At 41.8% G+C, this 19,852-nt stretch overlaps 1 protein-coding gene across 4 annotated transcripts; it reads right to left on the bottom strand.

Moving 5' to 3' along the window:
- Window positions 1-5,771: 5,771 nt before the first annotated feature.
- On the bottom strand, window positions 5,772-17,274 carry NME5 (NME/NM23 family member 5). 4 transcript variants are annotated; one of them, XM_015641675.2, is made up of 7 exons: window positions 12,815-13,318; window positions 12,653-12,695; window positions 12,385-12,551; window positions 10,433-10,638; window positions 9,990-10,090; window positions 8,852-8,970; window positions 5,772-6,578 (listed from the first exon to the last, which is right to left on the bottom strand). In XM_015641675.2, exons 3-7 carry the CDS (start codon window positions 12,511-12,513, stop codon window positions 6,507-6,509), a joined length of 627 nt encoding a protein of 208 aa, XP_015497161.1. In that variant the 5' UTR covers window positions 12,514-12,551; window positions 12,653-12,695; window positions 12,815-13,318; the 3' UTR covers window positions 5,772-6,506. The 4 variants fall into 4 exon arrangements, with proteins under 4 accessions (XP_015497161.1, XP_015497160.1, XP_015497158.1 ...); XM_015641674.3 differs by lacking the exons at window positions 12,653-12,695; window positions 12,815-13,318 and adding an exon at window positions 16,773-17,274; XM_015641672.3 differs by lacking the exons at window positions 12,653-12,695; window positions 12,815-13,318 and adding an exon at window positions 13,701-13,802.
- Window positions 17,275-19,852: the final 2,578 nt, after the last annotated feature.

The raw sequence follows: 19,852 nt of genomic DNA, 5'->3' as shown, positions 1-19,852 counted from the left end.
TTCCTTCATGTCAGCTGGTGAAAGTCACATCAACTGTTTGAATCTAGAAAGAAACCCAACAGCTGGAGCAGAATAAAAATAGCTACAAATTTCGTGTGTTGGCCTTTGTTCTCTGTGCCCAGGCCAGTCCTCCTGCACACACATGTGATCATGGCTTAGCTGAGAGGAGCTCAGTCAGAGAATCTGAAAAGTGGATGTGTTGGTTTAGGGCTAGGGAAACATTTCATTTCTGTGCTGTTGGAACAGAGGAAGACAGAGCAGAGGATCACACGTCCTCATTTGGCCTTCTCTCTACCTGTTCTGTTTCACAGCTCTAAACATGGTGTCAGTGAACACTGTGTGATTCCCCCTTGGATCAAGACCTTTGGTGGCTGTAGACAACAATACAGAACAGAAAACAAAACATTTGTAAAACATCCTGTGCTGCTGGGGCACAGGAGCATGGATCCTCCCAGCCACAGACTCATCTGTACCCTGGAGAAGAATTACTCCCACCTAGGAGTTGTGCTCTAACCTACTAATCCATACACAGCTTCAGAGCTGTGCCATCTCTGCTTGTTTCCACTTCCAGAGATGAAAGAAAACTGGCCGCTAATTTTTGATCACTACTTTAGGAAGTCCAGAAGTGATTAACAGACTTGCAACAGCATTACTGCAGTGATAGCAGCTATCTTCATTAAAACCTAGTACCACAGAGAGAAATCCTCTGCACATATTCAGGTAGAAAAGCCTCCAAAGAAATGATTCAACACGTAAGATGCCAAGTGATCCAAGCACCACACCACTGGCAGACTTGAGAACACAGGTGTTAAACTCCCAATTCCTACCTCCAAGCAGGCACTTTCACAGAGCATGTGCATTTGCCCCTATTTCCCATGATTGTGTCATTCTAGATCCTCCTGCTGCTCCAAGGAAGGACCTGAGGAGTCTTCTCACATCTCAGTTCCTTACCTTCACACTTGTACTGCCTGTGTAGTGCCTGTTCCTTTGTACATCATTGTCCATCCACTGAGGAGAGATATTATAAAGAAATTAGGTATCATTATTAAAACCATGTTTATGGATGACTTGAAATTGTTCATTCCAGGAATCCCACATAGCTTTAAAAAGAAACATTTTGCAGAGAGACAGAACAACTGGTGAAGATATATCAAGGCTGCTTTGTGCTGTGATGACAGCCTTTGCTATGGGTAATGACTAATTAATATCAGTAATAATGTTACATTTGGAGAATGCCTCAGCACTGAGTCAGCACTCAGGTAAGGCAATATTTTATTGCAGCTCATTAAAGGGAAAAAAAAAGTAATAAAAGGCTTGAGAACCATCACAGATCCTGACTACATAAACCTAATAAACAGTATGATAAACTATCATTTACATGAATAAGAAAAGGAATGGACATTTCATTTCCTATGCCTTTGTTGCTCCTATTCAGTTGCACTGATGGGGCTATTTGGGGAAGCCCCACAGAGCCTGTTTACAAGAGAATTGCAAAACAAAGACAAGTCATGGTCAAAACTTTGCTGGTCAATTCAGTATATTTACATGGAAGAGCTGGGAAAAACACAAGTATTCTGAAATAGCTTCATGTGATAGTTCAGTTGGAAGTGGTTTTTAGCAGGGAAGGATCTCATGGCTATCTAGATGTGTGGTGGCCACAGAAAAAGCATCCAGTTTCCAGAGGCTTGATCAAACTTTCTTCATCCAGGCAAAATACCATTACACAACTCCCTGAGCAAAATGGCAACTGCCAAAGTATTCTGTGTGCAGGGAACAGTATTGTACAAGTCTGGTCCCTGAGAAATCAGGCACAAGCTCTTTGCTTTCCATAAATTTGGAATATGCACCTTGCCAACACCTGACAATACACCGCAGATGCACATACACCATCTGAGAAGCTCTCAGAAATGACCCCATTTTCCCTTTTTCTTTTAATTAACAGAATGGAATTGCTCTGGATTTACAATGAGTGAACCTAAAAGCACAGTTGGAACCACTGTTTTTAAGAAGACCTTGCTATGCCATAACTTTTCACAGTTCAGTTGCTAAATTACACATTATAAAAATAAGTAAGTGCAATTGAGAGACTGTGTTAATCTCAGAAGTTTAAACAATGCTCTGTAATGACTGCTTTATAGTGGCCCATAGTAAAGTGCTTTATGGGGCGTGCAGGAGATTTGTCCGCACGCGTCCGTTAAACACTCCTGGGAATTTTCTCACACAGAGATGAGGCCTGACACAAAACTAAACATGGACAAAACACTGCCTCATTCACATGGCACCAGGAATGCCACCCAGTAAGAAAACACTTTACAACACCTAAGAGAGATAAGAACCACCAGCCAGCATAGGAATAAAATGTTGCTTTTGGAAAAGCAGAATTTCCTAACCTGACAATCTGTGCAGATTCTGGAAGAATGACAAAAGCACAGCTGCCTTCTTGCAAGGAAATGAGAGCTTAGGCATTGACTGTAAAGAGATGATAAAGAAGCATGGGTGGTTTGTAGAGTAGTTTACTAAAGCCAAGAGTATTTAGAGTCAAGGTAGATTCTTGCACATAAAAATTCCCTGGAACTTAGGGTGAGTTCACACATGATTACTTGCTCGGGCAGTCTGCAGCTGACGGACTGCACCCAACTGCCCTTCCTCTCTGGCAAAACAGGATCCATCCAGGTTGATTCAGATCCCAGGTGAAAAGACTTTTCAGTAAATTAAAGCTGATGATAACAAAGTTGCAGATTGGTACCAGAGCTGTATTTTCATTTTATTTTTTTAATAATCATGCTTCAGAATAGTGCCACAGCTAAGCAAGATGAGCCAGTCAGGGGTTCTCAAGAGAGAAAACTTAATGCCACACTAGACAAATATAAGCTCACCCAGCAAGGCACTGCATGAAGATCTTTGTGCAAAAGCATCACCTCCCTCAGCCCTAAACCACTCACAAGCAGTGAACTGAATTCTCAATCCTTCAGTGTTACCATTATTAGAGTATCATTCACCCACTTGTCTGCAAACTGCCTTCTTCTCCCACCAACTGCTCCATCTCACAACAATACCTCATTTCTGGCTCAGAAGACCAACAAAAAGCTCTCTCCTGAGCTTTGGCAGTGTCCCCATGATCACTTGGCAGGAGGCAGCATGACAATGATTTGACAGGCATCCCCCCAAGGAGACTCCACACATCAGTCACTCTGCTGACACGCTCCACACTCGGAGGAGCTCATCCACACCAGGGGAGGTTTCTAGGTGCAGGCAGCTGCTCTTAAGTGACCATCCTAAAGTAGCAGGTTTTCCTGTTTCACTAACAGCAGAACCAGGAAGCACCTACTTCCTGTGATGGTGCTGGTGATACTGCCATGCTGGTTTGTGCCAAGTCTGCTTGAGTAAAGCAAAGCAGCAGGTAACGAGTGAAGAGGACTGAAGTTCTACTTCTAGTCCAAGGACAAATCTACTAAAAGGAAACAGCACTGCAAAAACAATTACAAGTTATCTTTTTATAATGATCTTTTTATGATGTGCCAAAAAGTCTTTCCAAAAAAATAGAATTAATTTCTCCTCTGATTTTGTTGTTTTAAAGGAAATTGAAGAACTACAATATTTTCAGAGGATGAGCTATTGTTGGATACCACCAAAATAGCCAACACTTACTGTGCAGAAAAACACAAATTATCCTGATCTGACTACTCTGACTGAATGATTGAACACTGACCCTCATCAACTGTTGTTTAAAGGATGGTCAAGATCAATAGCTTAAATGAAGGAAGAAACACAAATCTTCTTTTCGTACATGAGAAAAGCAGGGATTTGCAAATCTCCATGAAACAATCTTAAATGACCTGAATGACAGTCCCAAGCTCTGACCAGTGACTCATTTCTGACGCTCAGCACACTGGAATGCTCTGACAGATGCAGGCAATGGGAAATTGCCTTTGATTGGGGCTTCTGCCATCTTTAAAATATGGACAAGATTCCTGGCAGTTTAACTGCTCCTGAAGATAATAAATCCCTTGTGAGACAGGGAGGCTGAACAATCACATACTTCAACACTATCTCAATCTGTTTAGTTCCAAAAACAACTTCCAGTGCAGGTGATAGCAAGCACATGATAAGCAAAGTTCCAGGAGGAACTCTGTTGAAAAACCAGAATTATGGGAAACAGACTGAACTGCTCATTTTATGGACATAGCTCTATTCCAGCACTCAGGCAGTAAAACTAAAATGAACTCCCTCAAAGTTAAAAATGCTCAGTAAAACTCAATAGGCAAGGTAATTATTTTGACTCAACAGAGGGAGAGGATGAGTTATTCATCCCTACAGAGAATATCTCACCTTGCTGACAGTGAATGGAAAGACATCTTTCAGTTAATCTGGGTTTTTTCCCAAAGCTACATTTTCTGTGCTACGGATTGGTAACACTGGCCAAGCCTGTACCACTCTGGGCATAATAAAAAACTTAAACACCACAAGAAATGTAGTAGCACATGCCCCAACAGCCTCTCCCGTGGTGTGACAGCTCCCCCCACAGGAGCAGGCTGCTCGGCCACTTCACATTCCCAGGACTGAACCTCTGCTCAAATCCTACTTATTAATGCAGGTTCCTCAGGATCTCAGCTGTGACATCTGCTGGATCAATACTTGTCCTATGTGTAGGGATAGAATGAGTCAGGATGGTGCCCATGGGATAAAGGCAATTTCTCTCTTTCCACCTTTTTCTGAGGAAAATGGAAGCAAACACCAGTCAGCAACTGAAGGTGTTCGCTCCAACATTAGAGAATAATTCCATGATAGATGAACACCAGCATGACTGAGAATCTATATTGTGTGGGTGATCAAGGTGACATTTGCAACTTCAGCTGCCTTTGTCCTTTCTCCCACCCCCTGGGTAAGGACCCACCTACTCTCATCCAACATAACACAGTTCTGGCACAAAAGCAAAACTGAGAACTCCAGTAGGAACATAAAGGATGTCAAACAGTAGAGCATCAAAATAAGCAGGCAAATGTCATAGTAACCAACAAAATACAGGGGAATACCTTGTGAATTCAACAGATTTCAGTTTCTGGCATCATCAGAAAGGGATTTTTTTATTTGGCTGACAGGAAACCACAAAGCACAACTCTCCTATAATTGGAGCAATCAGACAGACACATACGAGGACAACATAGGCAAAAAAACTGGTTCTAAACAGATCTGTATTTCTAAGCATTTCATACTTCTATTCTTCATTATTTGAGGGTTTTGGCTCTATTTTTTTTCCTTGTCCTAGCAGTCACAAGATTTTTAGGTCTTAGTACTATAGGGACCCGTTTCCAAATGTTTATTATCTGTGCTGGCAATAGTGTTCCACTGAGAGGATAAACAATTCACTTAAAGTTTGATGTTACAGACAAATTACTTCTGTTTCTCATAATTACTCAAATTGGGGAAGCAAGTTTTTTCATGAAACAAATTATGAAATTGCTTGTTTGTTTAGTATTAGTCAAGCATAGTCTTATTTTAGAATTATGAAAATTACTCTGTTTTCTTCATTATAGCTAGTCAATCCATAAGATACAAAGCTTGAAGTTAACAAGTACAGCTCTTTGAAGAAAATTAAAAAGCCCCACATCCCCAAAAAGAATTTAGTTACTTCATAAAAGGCAATAGCGTAGGATTAACCCATTGCCTGTGGAAGAGCACTCTTGTGAAATTCTTCAACAGAACACATGAAAGTTTGAGGAAAATGACAGAAATTTGCATACCTTTAAGAGCAGAAGAACACAGAAGCACTCTTAAGGTGAGCTGTTCCAACTAAGCACCTTTATTGCAAACATATGTTGGAAGACAACCTTAGTCCTTGACTAAAATACATCTTCATGTTATTTATAGTCACTGAGCTTTTTGCCACCAAGATGGGAAAGGTGCATTGAATGTACCTTCAAATAAGTCCTTCAAATTATATTCTGACAAAATACATCAGACTTAAGTGAATCATCTTCAAGAACAACCTTAGCTGGGTGATTTAATTAGCAATTAAAATTCCAAAGTTGCTAATATGCCTCCAGTAATTGTTTTCTACATTATATCCAAGTACCTCCCTTCATTTTGAGCTTATGCTAAAAAATTGGAACACAACCCTTGGTTCACAAAGCACAGGCCAGGGGGATTTAATTTGATAATCCACACTGCTGTAAATGATTTTGTTTACAGAGCCAAACCAAGAAAAACATGGACAAGAGCAATAAGTCACATCCACTCAGAATATTCTTTTTTTTTCTTATCACCCAATGCCATAAATTTATTGTGTAATTGTACATTCACTTTGTCAGTAGAGGAGGTACTAGAACCACTACATCCTGGTTAAGTGTAAGGTTATTTATCCTATGAGGACACAAGTAGTTAAGACAAATGCATTTACTTTAGACAGTATTGGTTATATAGTCAAAGGACACACCAAAAATGACAATACACAGCTGTAACTTGGAATGTGTGAGATGGTTTCCACCAAGCTCTCACTGCCGATGCTCTTACTGAGAGATGTGATATTGTAGTTTAGGTTTATTAGGATTGTGTTCAACCAGCCAGTCAGCAAGCCAAATCTGTGAACAAAAAACCCAAAACCCAAATGTTTTCAGCTTTCTGTTGCTTTCAATTACGTGCATAGGAGAATATTAAAGACATTATTTGAAACCTCTGCTCCAGATATTCTTCTACTGTGCTGCAAAATTAAGACCTTTCAGAAAAAAATGAACATGCAAATGACCTGTTTTTTAAAAATATTCTTTTAAATCTTCACTGCTTATATTGCTTTTGAACAATACACAATGACCTTTAGAAGACAACTTGTCCTGGCATTATCTTTGTGAAAGTGTAAGACCATTAGAGCCATACTTCAAATAATTCAGCCAGCTCTGTTTTGGAATGCAGCTGTACAATATGCATGAAACTGCTTAATGAAATATTACTGCTAATAACATTTAGAGATACCTCATCAAGGAATCATTCACTAAGAGTGCCTGCTTTCTGCACTGAAATCACCTTACAATACCTAAAACTTAAAATCAAAACATGGTTACTTTGTGAAATTCATCTTGTAAGTTTTCCAGCACGATGTACTTAAATGAGAATGTGGGGGGCAGGAATGCCTTGAATCCTAATTCCATCTGCCAGTCTGGGCCTGGCCTTAGGCAAATTAACCTTTTGCCTCGATTTCTCCACTTGTAAAGCAAAGTTTTTAACACATCCTTATTTACTTCACAAAGCTGTTGACAACTGGTTTCTGGAATGCTGAGAACAACGAATTTCATACCACACTGTGAAGAACTGACAGAACAGCAGACAAGGAAGGTAAGCAACACTCTGCTTTAACTACCAGGTATAGAAAGGGTGGTTTGAAAAGGGAGAGCCAAGCAGAGCACTAGGACAGGTAAGAACCCAAGACAGAAAAGGAAAACAAACAAACAAAATATCCCAAAACACAAAACCCCTTAGGAAAACTACTTTGTAAAGAAAGAAATCCTCAAATCATTTGAACCAAATAAATTAATCCTGTATTACTTAAGGAACTGGCTGAGACAACCTCTGTGCTGACAGCAAGTATATCTGAGTGCACAGACACTTTCTGATGCCATCTCCAAAAGGAAAGGAAAGAAAAAAAGGATACTGGAAAAAACAAAACATTTCAACAGTCTCCCTGTAAGCACCTAGCAGATAACAAAACTGAAAAGCAATAGGCAATATCTATTTCTGAAGCAGTATCAAATCAACATTATTTTCCTTCTATTACAAGGTCACAGACACTATGGACAATAAAGAAGGTACAACAGAATGTTTTTAGCAAAGCTACTGATGCCGCTTCATACAGATTTTTTACAAGAAAGGAAGGAAAGCATTGTCTCAATGAAGTTACTGTTAGATTCATCATAATTGACTAGAAAACTGTGCTAAGAATGCAGATTAAGTGGAAGCCAAAACAATGAGTTAGAAAGATGGGACTTGCAACAAAAAAAAATAAAAATCAGAATTTAATAAAGAGAAGACTGAAGGGAAATACTCTTCAAATATGCAATAGGTTGCTGAAAAAAAAAAAAAAAAGTGATATATTACATTGTCTCCAATGTCTTCTGAGGATAATAAAAGGGGAAAAGAAAGGTAATGGGCTTAAAATTGGAGCCAGGAGATTTAGGTTATCTTTTAGTGAAAGCTTTTAACAAGTATAATTAAGCACTGAAACAGATTGCCTGGGAGACTGTAGATTCTCCATCACTTAGAGTGCTAAACCACAGGCCAGACATATTTGTTAGGAATAGATACAACTGGTTTGGCTTTTGGGCAAAGGAATGGACTTCATCTCTGTTTTCTAGATTTCTATGGCAACAGTGCCATACATACAGATAAAGTAAACAGATTATACAGCTGGAACAATCAAAGTACATTAAATGTGGCCTCATGTATATCACGTAGTTCATAGGAACACCCCAAGTGATTTTTAAGAGTTTTTTTTCTGAAAAAAATCCTTTAGAAAAATGCAATGTTGATTATAAATGTGATAATGATGTAAAATCCACCACAACTGCCAGCAAATTGTCACACAGATTAATTATCTGCATGCTTAAATAAGTACTGAAACTTTAAGAACACAAAGATACATTTACCATGTTTTTCCAGATGTAAGAAAACTGATTTTGTTTAAGGACTTAAAACACACCCTTGTTTCATCTCTAGCAAACAAATCAACTTCTTGAAACATTAGCTGACAGCTAAAACAGTAGAGCTCTTCACCAACAGCGTCGTTCTCCTATAAACAGGGACTTTACTAACAGCAAGTAACTGCATCCCAAAGCTGCCAGCAGCGCTGGGACACTGCACGTACCATGGGGTCTGCTGGCTTCTCTTTGCACAGGGCAGTGAGTCCTGCCAGCAGCGTGGGCTTCACATACAGGTTCAGGTAATCCCGAGCTCTTTGTCCAGTGGGAACTGGCTCCAAGATTGCTGCAAGGAGGAACCAAAGGTGTTAGAAAGCAGACTCTAGACTGATTAAACCCAGCCTTCTTTCAAAGGCTGTTTATATGTGAGCCGCTGTTTTCCTTAGTAAGTTAATGATACACCATGGTTTTATAGCTTCTCCCATAAAGGCAAAGAAACTCTCTAAACTTCTTTACAATGTTCCCAAGCTAATTTTACTAATTATAGTCTATTATGAAAGGGGAGGAAATCAGATCATCTGGGGAAAACCTCAATCCTTGAAGAAGCATTTGGGGTAGAAGAGAAACAAGTGTATCCCATGTTTAGCACTTTCTTCTTCCAGTATGAAGCTGGATTCTGAAGATGCTAAAATCTCACCTTTAGTCTTGCTGTTTGTCAGGGTGAGGAGAAGAGACATGGTTTACACAATAGGTAAGGTCTGTAAGGAACTGCAACATTTTTTATTAAACTCATTGATACAGCTGACAAAAAGTATCACTAGACACCATTGTCTAGCAGTTTCACTTGCACCTTTCTGTCAAAGAGCAAAATACTGTTACATTACAAAACAGATATCCTCTTGCAAACTTCCCAGGTTCTAAGGCCCCTTTCTCTGGCACTTAACTTTGGAAACACACTATCATGTGAGCATCCAGCTGCTTTTGAATAGTAATTACTCAGCCTGAATCCGAGAAAAGAGTCAGTCTTCTCAAGTCAACAGGAGTCTTCAAGGCTGACAGTGCCAGAAACGCTTGCTGGAGTGTAATAGCTTCCTATTTCTTCTCATTTACCAGCTTTGACTGCTCCAGTTCCCAGAGCAGAGTTTGAAAAGTGGAAGCAATCTCTATAACTACACTGGCTCTTCAGATAGATTTTTGGTAAGCCTTTCAGAGCAGAAAATATCAGCTTATACATAAAGAGACCCACAATCCTGTAAAGCAAACAAACCCAACCTCTCATAAATCAATTGTATCTGGAATCAGAGTAGGACAGGGAAGAACTTCATCCTCCCCAGGACAGGCAATGAACCAACTGTACCATTTTACCTTCTGGAAATATGAATCGAATTTCTTTCTCTGCTGAGGAGATGTTGAGACTGCCATGGAGTCCATTCCTCAGCTCATCAGTCCCATAGAGTGCTCTTAAGCTGAAAACAAGGGAAATAACTACTTGAAGGGCAACTGCAAATCCCTTCCAAGTCTCTGCAGCCTGAGAGCACAGAAAAGCAATAGATATGGACAAATTAACAAGACATTGGCTTGATTTTGTTTTAAACATATGAAGTAGCTACATAAAACTTAATGTTCATACACTCAGCATTCCCCTTAAAATAGGTGAAGTTTGCATACTAAAAAACAACAGTGAAAAGCTGTTGCACAAAACTGAAGAGATAAGAAGTCTATGTCTGTACAAACAAATCACAAAACTGGTCTCAATCAAAAGAATGATAAAATGCTACTGACTTGCCCAGGGCCAGTCAGTGAGTTACCTGTGAGGGTGAGTTATCCTAGCTCTTAGGCTGTTGGTTGGTCCAAGCAATTCCTTCCAGTATGAGACTGCACAATTTCTAGCAAGTACCATAGCAACTATAGGACCAGAACTCATATAGGCTGTTAAATTAGGAAAAAACACTTTTCCAAATTGTTCTGCGTAGAAGTTGCTACATTGCTCAGGGCTTAATTGGAGCTTCCGTTTCTATAAAGTGTAAAGACAAAAAAAGAATTAAAATTGTTGCTATATTGAAACAGCTTAGAGCATTAAAAGGCAGGATAGAGTCCTTTCCTTAAGTCCTATCTCCAAGTGCAGAACACAGAGTAGCTTCTGAAACTTCTCTGATTCACCAGATATGATCCTCCTTGAGATACAGAGTAACAAACAGCAAAAGTTTTCCAAGTTAACTAGGGAAACAGCCCATTTGACCAAGATGTGATTTTAGCCCAGGCAAACTACATCATTTTCTAACTGCCAGGTGACAAAGCACTATACAGAAAAATTATAGGGGCGGGGTTTTATTACTCAGCTGCTACAGCATAATGTTCTACTTTTAAACAAGTTTCTCTCCAGCCCACACTGTTAATTATGCAATTGATCTGTTTTTCATTCAGGGCTTTGTGAGTCTCCCAATAGCTGCCTAGCCTGCAGGTGGCCAGGATCAGGACAACTTTGGGAAGTTATCCGTAACCATAGGGCAGTCAAGAAAAAGTTTCTGAAGTGCATTCTTTGAGCTCAAACTTATACAACACAAGAGTTCTATATACTCAGAGTCCTAATAATTTCAGTGCCAAAAGTCACTGCAGATATCAGACAACTCTACTAATATATTACAATTAAATAAAAAAATAATATATTTTGTCTCATCTACTGATACCTATTGAATCAATAGAAACATGGAATGGTTTTGGTTGAAAGGTGTCTTAAAAATCATCTTGTTTCAAACCCTCTACCAGAAACTGGGACACTTTCCACTGGACTAGGTTGCTCAAACCCCAAACCTGGCCTTGAATGCTTTCAGTGATGGGGAGACTACAGCTTCTCTGGGCAACCTGTGCCACGGCCTCACCCTCATGGTGAAGATTTTTTTCCCAATATCCCATCTAACCCTGCCCTCTGGCAGTAGGAAGCCATTCTCCCTTGTCCCCCAAGTCCTTTTCCGAAGTCCCTCTCTATCTCTCTGGAGCCGCTTTGGGCATTGTAAGGAGCTCTCAGGTCTCCCTGGTGCCTTTTGCTCTATCACATGAACACCCCCAGCTCTCCCAGCCTCCCTTCAGAGCAGAGGAGCTCCAGCCCATGGAGCAGCTTCGTGACCTCTTCTGGAGTAGCTCCGAGAGATCCATAAATGAATAAACACAAATAATAAATACAAATAAATAAAACAACCAGAAAGCCTAAGGAGGAAGTGAAAAAACCAAGACATTACGGGGAGCAGGGGGAGGGGCCCCTGCCACCCACAGGCGCGAGGGCGCAGCGCCCCCCAGCGGCCAACCAGCCGGTTACATTTAAATATTCATAAGCTTATTTCAATATTTATAAAGTCTATTTACTGTAGAAACAATGGGGAAAAAAATTAGGCTGCAACTGGCCAGCTATCGAATTCAATTAATTCTCTAATATCCACCTGCACACTGCACAAAATCTTGTGAGATCTGAATGACACACTCTCCAAAGAGTTGCCTTGGAAAGTTCACACATCTGCTCCATACATTTGCTAAATCTGAGTTTATTATCGAAGTGTTTTCCTGTGGACAGAAAAATAGTTGATCTGCTCGTTCCACCCCATGCATCAAAAAGCATCTCCTTACAGAATCTGACAGAAATGTTTGATGCCATGAAGAACATGATTTTTGGACGCACAAGTTTTTAGTTACTGGCTTGATTGCTAGAAGTTAAATATTTTCCTGACTTATTAACTACAGCTATTTTCTCTGGAACACAGTCTGTTACCTGAATGATATGGAATCCTGATTGTAGAATGAGATCCTCTATTTCTTCTTCTTTATCAATGATGTCTGGTTTGATGATAGCCAGAGTTCTTTCCACGTAAATCTGAGGTTCAGGCATTAAGACCTCCATTTTGGCTTCTAAATTAGAATTCACTTGCACTTTTTATACTGCAATGACATCAATACGTGACATTTGGAGTTTGTCTACTGCACAGTCACCTGCGGTGACACTCACCATGTACTCCAGGGACAGAGAGGACCACACCCACCTCACAAAATCCATGTGAGATGCTCTCTGCACTTGGTAGCACTCTGTAGTTCACATTCCCATTTTCAGTGCAGTGGCATTTTGTGGAAAATAAGGCCAAAATTTAATGTTGTTATTCACTGAGTTGGACAATGTATGAGGAAAGACAGGCATTATCACACACCTGCATGTGGGCTTCCTGTGCTCCCATACCCTCCATCCACCACGGGCTCCTTCAAACACCAAATCTGTATCCTCACACATGAGAACTGTGGTGTGGGACTAATGATGTGGAGCTGGTCCACCGTAAGCCTCAATGGTTATTTAATTCCAGTATTTATGGGCTCCAGACTAAGTGCTGGTTTTCTGACTGAGCAGATGCACTGGCAAGCTGAAAGCCTGTGTTGTGAGTTGTGAAACCAGTGAGGGGGTTTCCTACAGACCTGTGTCCATTTGTAACTTTCTTTTCATCACAGAATGGTTTGCGTTGGGAGGGACCCTAAAGACCATCCAGTTCCACCCTGCTATGGGCAGGGACACCTTCCACTATCCCAGGTTGCTCCAAGCCCTGTCCAACCTGGCCTGGCCTTGAACATTCACAGGGATGAGGCAGCTACAGCCTCACTGGACAACCTGTGCCAAGGCCTCACCATCCTCACAACCACGAATGACTTCCCAGTATCCCATCTAATCCTGCCCTCTGTCAGTGGGAAGCCATTCCCCTGTCCTTGTCCCAAGTCCCCCTCCAGCTCTTCTGGAGCCCCTTTAGGCACTAGGAAGGGGGTCGAAGGTCTCCATGAACCTTCTCTTTTCCAGGCTAAACACCCTCAGGTCTCTCAACCTTTTAGAGAGAATTGCGAGGCCAGGATGCTCCGTTGGGTTCCTGACAGAGCCTCAGAGAGCTGCACACAATGGCGCCTGTAGCCCTCCCCTCGCCCACCACCCGCCAGGCTCCCAGCCCTGGCTCTCTCCATCTGCTCTGGACCAGACGCAGACACGCACAGCCGGCGTAGCTACAAAAACCTGCTCCCTGCTGCAAAGTCCGCTCGTAACCCCCCAAATCCACCTGCCTTGGGGCCCGGCCAGGCTTTGCTATCCCGGCCTCCGGGACTCCACCGGACCCGCCGCGGTTGCCGCGCGATGGCGGGGCCGGCCCCGGGCACAAGATGGCGCCCGCGGGCCTCGGCGGGGCGGGTTAAAGATGGCGGCCGCGAGAGCGGCGCCGTGATGGCGGCGGAGGCGGAGGGTGCCTCACGGATCGGGAGCGCCGCGGGCTCCGCGCACTCAAGGGGCGACCGTGGCTGCCCTGGGATGGGCTCTGCGTGTGGTGCGGGAGCAAAGTGGGGAGTGACGTGATCTCCGGGGCTTATTAAAAAATTTAATTTCTCCCACCCAATAAAAGCTTTGTGTCGGTTTCACCTCACGCTCAGAACTGCTGAGGGAGCCATGCGCTCACAGCGAAAGCTCATGAAGCGACGTAGCGCGATTTATCGGCGGGATGAAAAAAAAAAAAAATAAAGGAAAAGACAGCAGGCCTTCCAGGTCATTTATGAGTGTTTGCGGGGAGGTTTCCTGGGGACGCGCCTGAGCAGCGGCGGCGGCGCGGCAGCTCCCGGCACAGCCGCAGCTCTGACCCGAACCACAGCTCTCTAATGGTGGTTCTCAGCACTGCGAGAGAATCGCAGCGGCTACCCGGTGCCATTTCATGTTTATGACAAAAATATGTGGAGACAAGGATGCAGATGCGGCCATGAAGCAAAACCTTCACCGTTTTGTGCATTAAACCATGATGAGCTGGGCATGAAGCAGAGCTGGGGAGCCGCATTCTCTGGCGATTTTCCCCAGATTTTACCCCCGTGGTGACAATGCGTTTGCTCCCTACACATCCCTTACTTCCCCGGCTCTCTGGGGGCAGTCAGCTTGTAGGAGCTGGCTGTCCAGTATCCACTGTCCATCCAACATGACCAATAGTGCCCGGGGTGGCCCGGTGTCACCTCCCGTCCTTGTTTACCGGAGCTCCCGGGATGGAGGCGGGCCAGCTGGCCCCGCGCTATCGGGGTGTGGGCTGCTGAACGGCCCCGATAACTCCGCCGCCCTGCTCCTCTCTCACCCTACGCCTCGTCCCCTCTCCTCATCGTGTTCTCATAAAACTCTGGGATTTGAAGTGCTGGAAGACCTGGGGCGTGCGGCTGAGTTCAGCCAAAACTGGACATGGCACTCAGACCCTTGAGGTGACACTGACAAAGGGGCAGAGCCAAAACACAGGTTTGCAGCCTTTAAATTTTAATGGTATCAGACTGAAAGTAGAGGCAAAGGAGAAAAGACAAAAAACCCCCAAGGATATGGAGCCAGAGGTGCTGACACTATGTGCACTGGTTCGGTAAGGAAATAGCAAATTTACAGCAAAAGCCGTAAGAGAAACCCATTTTGCCTTAATCTTTTTCATGAGTTACGTGAATAATATAAATACAGAAACAAGAAATAAAAATATGCACTTATTTCCTTGCAGCCAATTTCCTTGCAAACAAACAATTGACGTTGTTATTCATATACCTTAAAAAGTACAGGTTCCAAGTGCACAAGACAAATTCGGATATAGGCTTTCCTTCACCAACATAGGCACGTGGCATTGTTTCTTTAACAGAAATACCTTATCCAATATTTCATTTGAAGACACAGTAAACACTGCAACTTCACAGAGATAATGGATAAACATGTTTTATTTTTTAAGAAATGCTGATAGAAAGAGATCACCAGTTTTTTAGTTTAGTTCAGAGTTAATTCAGCAAGTAATTTCTTTTCAAAGTCAATGAGCACAAGTCTGACAGCCCTTGCTTAAATTTAGCAGTTCAAAGGCTTCCTCTGCCTGCATGAACACTTCAGAATTATTATTACATAAGAAACGTTGAATTTAATATCCGTGTTTCACTGTTAATGTGAATCTCTTGCAGTTCCTTTATTGTGTGGATTTTTTCCCAGCCACCCGGGACATAAATTCCTGTGCACCCTGAGGCTGCAGTTTGGCCGGGAGCAGGGCCCTGTGCAGCTCCCTGCCCAGCACAGCTCCTCGGGCTGTGTCACAATTTCTCCTGCTCGCTGTTTCCAGAAGCATTTCTGGAGGGCGGAGATGGTCTAATTTTAGTACTGGGAGAATCCTCCTCTCTCCAATGAGCGAGCGGCTGCATCTGGAGCTGCAGCCAATTACCCGGGTTTCCTCCTGCTGCACTTCCCACGATGGTTTAATAATGCAGAAGCACAAATTTAAAGTGGCCCCACATGTTAAGAGAAAATAACATTATGTGCTCCTTAACAAAGCTGTTCTACAGTAGTAGAATCTCAAAGGTTTCCTCTAAAGCCTAGGATTCCATAAACCTGACTTTAAAATAATGTGTTAATATCAGTGTGTTTATTTTCTTTATAGTGTTTGAAATAATATTTCTGATAACTAAAAGGCTGGTCTGAAGCATCTTCCCTAACTTCTGTAGGCCAGGGATGTGCTTTTAGGAAAAGAAACAAAAACAAGAACAAAAAAATTAAACTAAAACAAAAGAGAAAAACCAAAGCAAAACAAAAATCCAAACCAAAACAAACAAAAAGGAAAATTATAATTACAATGCAATAAACCATTGTGGTTCTGAACACTTCTCAGGACATAGCCTGTCTGCTGTATCTTATCTGTTAAGCGGTTTAACAAGCCTTAGGTGTCTCACTTATTTTTAGCTGGCATGGAATATAACACCAAAAGATTGTGGCTACAGGTGCATTTACATCCTAGCAACACCAGATAAGTAATATTTTAAGGAAAAATATTATTTCAGAGCTTTGTCCTCTGATAGTGCAAGAAGGTGCAAAAACTAATGTCTTGTAGACTGTTAAAAAAGAAGTAAAGAAAAACAGAATGATGAAAATAAGCAAAGAAAAGCAAAAGAAATAATACCAACTAGTAAAATTGATTAAAAATGAAGCTTGCACATCTTTTAGCTTTGTTTGCATTTTGATAGTTAAGTAGAGAAAAATGTGTTTGCTCCAGTGGCAATGTCCTAACTACACACTAACTAAATATACAACTTTCATTCACCATGAGCTCTCTCTCCTTTATTTCTTTTCACGAACTTTCTTACCTACCCACAGCACCAGCTTACCTTTCCTGCTTGCTCCACCCATGCTTGCTCTTGCAGGGCAGAGTATGTGACGGAAATCCACTGATCAAGGCAACTTCCTCTCCCACACGCCTGCTCTCTCCTCCATTTCTGCCTTCTCACAACTACACAATTCTCCTTCTGCAGCTCATCTGCACGCTTGTAATCCCAGTGAGCTTTTCATTGCTGGTGCTTAACCCTTGTCAAACCTTCCTGTCTGTTTTCCTCTACTTGTTATCTCACCATTTTCTGTAAAGATAAAAGTGATAAAATATTCTCTTCATGCTTCCTCTGTCTACAAGTCTCTAAGTGGCAATAACAAAAAGCTTATCAACATGTCTTCTGTAACTCCATCACTTGCCCTGATAACTTCACCCCATTTCATTTCCTGATCTTCCCCAACCCTCACTCCTTCATTTGTTCACAGCTTTAGTCATTCAGCCTGCTCTGATTCCTAGCACCCACAGAGATAGGCTTGTCTCTTTTACCATTGGAAAAAAAAAAAAAAAAAAAAAAAAAAAAGATTTTGGTGGAAGTGTCTCTAGTCACCTCACAGGTTCCTCCAGTCATGTACATTCATCTCTTGCTAGGTTCTACCCTAAATCCCCTCCAAACTTGGTTTTGCTTCCTCTCATCATCTGAAAGCTTCTCAGTCCATCTTAAATCAATCTCTTGTTTGCCCTTCAGTCACATTTAGCATATCTAGCTCATGTCTTAGCTTAGTTTTTGCAGTTATTCTCACTTTTCACTTCTTCAGTCACTGTTTCAGCTTGGCTAGTCCCTTCTTCCCTTGTGCCTCTTTCCTTTTTCTGCTGGAACACTGATGAGCACTGTCCTTGACTCTCCTCCCTTCCCACCTCAACACCCCAATGTACCTTTTGTTTCACCCTGTAAAGACATCCCCTCTTTCCTGTCAGCCCTACAACTGAATTCCACTATTGCCCTTTCAAATAAACACCTTTCTGCTTTATCCCATTGTTGCTCAGGATGAGTGCCTTTTGAACACCTGTAGAGGTTGGGGCTGCAACTTCTTATAAAGCTGTCCTCATCTATATACAGACATTCTACATAAATACTGCATATTGCTCTCAGGCTATCACCTAAACTTTAGAGAAGAAACACTTGCATGTGTTTGCTGCTTGATTGTTCTACACAATGTTTAACCTATTACTGGCTTGGATTATCCCTGAGGCCACCAAGCTCAGAGATAAGTAGTCACTGTGATGCTACCACAATGAAGAAATGATTGTATGAATAAACCAACAGAAATCTTTTATCTAAAAAAATAAAAGAGGCAATTGGTTAAATAAGGCTTTTTTAAAAGAAATATTAGCAATGCCTACTTAAAGACATCTTCTATTCATCTTAATTCCATGTAGCATAAGGAATCCTTTTTGCTATACTTATTTTGAGCCATTACATTCAGTCCCATCATGAAAATCTATGGGATTACTTGCATAGTTATTAATAATATGTATTTATGTATGCTGTACATAGACTAGCTCGGACAGAAGCTTCCTATAGTGTGGTGTCCAGTGCAGAGCAGGCAGTCTGTGACCTGAGATGTTTACAATCATCTTAGACAAGACAGGCATAGGATGTGGGAAAAGGAGAAATTACACCAAGTTTCAAGGCAGTGGATGATATGTTGTTTCTCTCTTTTTTTTTCTTTTTTTAGAAAAGAAGCCAGAAAAATCAACAGAAGGGAGATAATGAGGAAAAAGAGAGGATGACCTATCCAGAAAAGGAAAAAGGAGGTAATGAAGAGAGGTATGGCACAAAACTCATATGGACAGACACCAAGGGGTAGGGCTCGGCATAAACTGCAAGTTTGATAGAATAGCAGAATTAGACCCAAGATCAGAAAGCCCATAAGAAAGTAAAATTCAGTGGAATTTCGGTCAGAACCATGAGTAAACATAGCAATTACAGGATTAAAGAATGGCAAACAATGATAGGTTTTCTTTTTCTCAGCAGTAAATGTGTCATATAAGGAGAATTACCACAGAAGAAGGTATGTGTGTACTTTTCTTTGATTAATCACAGGCTTTGAGTGGGGAGTGAAAAGCAAGACCAAAACCCAGAGGAATTCTTTAAAATTTCCTTTGGCATGATGGGGCCTGGTGAGACAAAAAATAATCACAACTACCCATATTCTCAAATTTCTCAGTCCTTGATGTCTAGATGGATAAAGAATGACTTTGTTAGTTGGGCCAGTCACAGCTCTCAAACCAGGCTGCTTAGCCAGTCTTCAGCTGCATTGTTATCCTGCTCTTGGATATGGAACACAAAAGGTTTACTCAAACAGCCATTAACATGGGGCAACTGGGAATCACACAGAGCCCTGCCAGCTGGGGCCTGCTGCTTGAAATTCCCAGGATGGGAGATGGAGAGGGACCTGACCAGGAGAAACGGGCAGCTGGAAATGAGCACGGGCTTAAAGAAAGCACTGTTAAGCAGAAACAGGAAAACACTTGACAAAGTGCTAGTGCTAGGACAGGATGAGACAGGTTCAGCAAAGCAAAACAGAGAAGCAGAGAAATAAAAAGAGAAGAGAAAGTCAAGGGAAATGTATGTAGAAGTCCTGATGAGATGACCATCATTCACATTCTTAGCAAGACTTGATGAAATACAAAACAGATGTTAAGGGCAGTGAATCCTGCAAGAAAATGAAGTTATGACTACATAATCCAAAGCACTCAGGTTATGTTCATCAGCTGAGCCTGACATGTGCAAAGAGCTGCAAGTTTCAGTTTACTATCAGGTGCTGGTCTGCAAACTTCTAACTTCAGCACAGATGTATTTCTACATTTCTGCCAGAGCTGCATACACAAAAGCCAGCAAAAAGAAGGTGGGCAGTGAACTAGAGCAATGGCATTCACCACTTCAGCGGTGCAACCTGCAAGCCTCAGTGTGGCCTTGGCTCCCTGCGACTTAAACAAATGTGTAGTATTTTCCCATTAGGCAGGCTATTAGCACAGGGTAAGGGAATGCACTTAGCTGACAGGCAGTGGCTTAGATGGTTGTAATCACAAACCACATCTTTCTGGTACAGACCTGAGAGGTCTAAAATCTAAGCCCAA

The sequence above is a fragment of the Parus major genome, chromosome 13 (genome assembly GCF_001522545.3).
Source record: "Parus major isolate Abel chromosome 13, Parus_major1.1, whole genome shotgun sequence".
NCBI lineage: Eukaryota > Metazoa > Chordata > Aves > Passeriformes > Paridae > Parus > Parus major.
Note: the sequence above shows the minus strand (reverse complement) of the source record. Positions and strands in the feature narration are given on the sequence as shown.

Bases quoted from the DNA above. Each gene is read 5' to 3' on its own strand.
- NME5 (XM_015641674.3), bottom strand. From the start codon at position 12,513: ATGGAGGTCTTAATGCCTGAACCTCAGATTTACGTGGAAAGAACTCTG. The intron at 10,639-12,384 runs GTAACAGACTGT...TACACTTTATAG, and splicing joins CAGGATTCCATATCATTCAG to AAACGGAAGCTCCAATTAAG. The intron at 6,579-8,851 runs GTACGTGCAGTG...TTTTGTTCACAG, and splicing joins AGAAGCCAGCAGACCCCATG to ATTTGGCTTGCTGACTGGCT.